The following is a 2,077-nucleotide window of genomic DNA, read 5'->3' on the forward strand; positions in this document are numbered from 1 at the left end:
ACTCACTACACTTATAAGGTTTCACGCAACGGCTCCCTTACACCCTTGTCACTAAACTCGTAATGGGCAGACAGTAATCTAACTGGATAAATTAAATGCAACTCGTCTTTCATTATTCCTCCTATTCGAAAAATTAAGCGTGACATGACTTAACAAACACTGGCTTGTAAATAGGTTAGATTATATTTATATTAAAAAAATAAGTACTATCTAGCTCAAAATCCTAGGCCACTCTTTATAAAAGTATATACATTTTTTATCATAACTATCACGGGTAACAAAATAAAAGTTGTTTTAAAACTATCTATTTCAAAGTTAAATAATAATATTTTAACATAGAGCAATGTTATCCTCTACAATGTTAAGATTTCACCCACTTAGAGCATTGTTATCTTTTACAATGCTAATATCGTTCTCACTCAAGGCGTTGTTATCCTCTACGAGGCTAAAACTATCCTCACTCAGGGAATTGTTATTTTCTACATTATTAAGATTGTTCTCACTCAGGGCATTTTACCTTCTACAGTGTTAAGATTGTTTTCATTCAGAGCATTGTTGTTTTCTATAAAAATAAGATTGTTTTCATTCACTGAATTATCTTCTACATTATTAAGATTGTTCTCACTCAGGGCATTTTACCTTCTATGGTGTTAACATTGTTTTCATTCAGAGCATTGTTGTTTTCCATAAAAATAAGATTGTTTTCATTCACTGAATTATCTTCTACATTATTAAGATTGTTCTCACTCAGGGCATTTTACCTTCTACAAGGCTAAGATTGTTTCAATCATTGGTGAGTGAAGAAAGACTGTGTGGTCACTTAAATGTGTTGAACTTTTTCAGAGAGTAATAAGAAACGTAAATGGTAAAAGTATGTAGAAGGTTTGTCTTATCAAATGTTTTAATAGGGATAATTACTTATTGGTTAAGTTAGCAGAACTACTTCTTGTCAACAGTTGTGAATATAACTGTACTACTTAAGTTGTTGATTATAAATGACCTACCTCCTTCAGATTTGCCAACCACCTGGTGTCTCTCAGCAAAGGCTGTATGTTGTACTTGAAACTGACTCTAGATCTCATCGAGAAGGGCCACCTGGTTGTAAAAAGTAGTAGTTATAAAGTCCTTCCTGTGAGCCTCTGTGAATTATATCTGCTTAGTTTCAACCTGAAGTTCACAACCGTCCGATCTTTTGATAGGGTGAGGAGAGCTTGGACAGGTTCTTTGTAATATTGAATTCTTTCTTTTTTTAAGCTTTATTAGTAGTTAATATTGGAGTTAAATTCACAGCTGATTAGACTTAAGTAAATATTCATAATTTACTTCATACCTGCTTCTTTTAACTGGGAATCCTAGTGTATTGAGGTTTAGTAGAGCCATAGGACAGATAAATGTGAAATGAACTATAGGTGGGAATACAGCATATCAGACATGTGCTCCAACTACAACACATGTTGTGTACCCAACTAGAACACATGTTTATCCAACTAGAACACACGTGTGTCCATCAAGAACACAGGTGTATACAACCAGAACACGGGTGTATATAACTAGAACACGGGTGTATCCAACTATAACACAGGTGTATACAACTATAACATGGGTGTATACAACCAGAACACGGGTGTATACAACTAGAACACAGATGTGTCCACCAAGAACACAGGTGTATACAACTAGAACACAGATGTATACAACTAGAACACGGGTGTATACAACTAGAACACAGATGTGTCTACCAAGAACACAGGTGTATACAACTAGATGAAAATTATATGTATTACTCTGGATAGAAGGTGTATTCTGCTAGCAGACTTGAGCAAAGCATTCTCTTCCTATTGTATACCACGACTTGAGCAAGGCATTATCTTCCTATTATATACAACGACATGAGCAAGGCATTCTCTTCCTATTGTATACCACGACTTGAGCAAGGCATTCTCTTCCTATTTAATACCACGACTTGAGCAAGGCATTATCTTCCTATTTAATACCACGACTTGAGCAAGGCATTCTCTTCCTATTTAATACCACGACTTGAGCAAGGCATTCTCTTCCTATTTAATACCACGACTTG

General features: G+C 35.1%; 1 protein-coding gene across 1 annotated transcript in view; it reads left to right on the forward strand.

The window, feature by feature from the left end:
• The window catches only part of LOC106473032 (protein TANC2-like), a 54,646-nt gene that overhangs the window by 17,185 nt on the left and 35,384 nt on the right, over positions 1 to 2,077 (forward strand). Inside the window, exon 11 of the mRNA XM_022401544.1 lies at positions 1,014 to 1,200. Within this exon, the coding sequence (XP_022257252.1) occupies positions 1,014 to 1,200 (187 nt within the window). The remainder of the gene's footprint in view (positions 1 to 1,013; positions 1,201 to 2,077) is intronic.

Source organism: Limulus polyphemus, unplaced genomic scaffold, assembly GCF_000517525.1.
Source record: "Limulus polyphemus unplaced genomic scaffold, Limulus_polyphemus-2.1.2 Scaffold5827, whole genome shotgun sequence".
Lineage (NCBI taxonomy): Eukaryota > Metazoa > Arthropoda > Merostomata > Xiphosura > Limulidae > Limulus > Limulus polyphemus.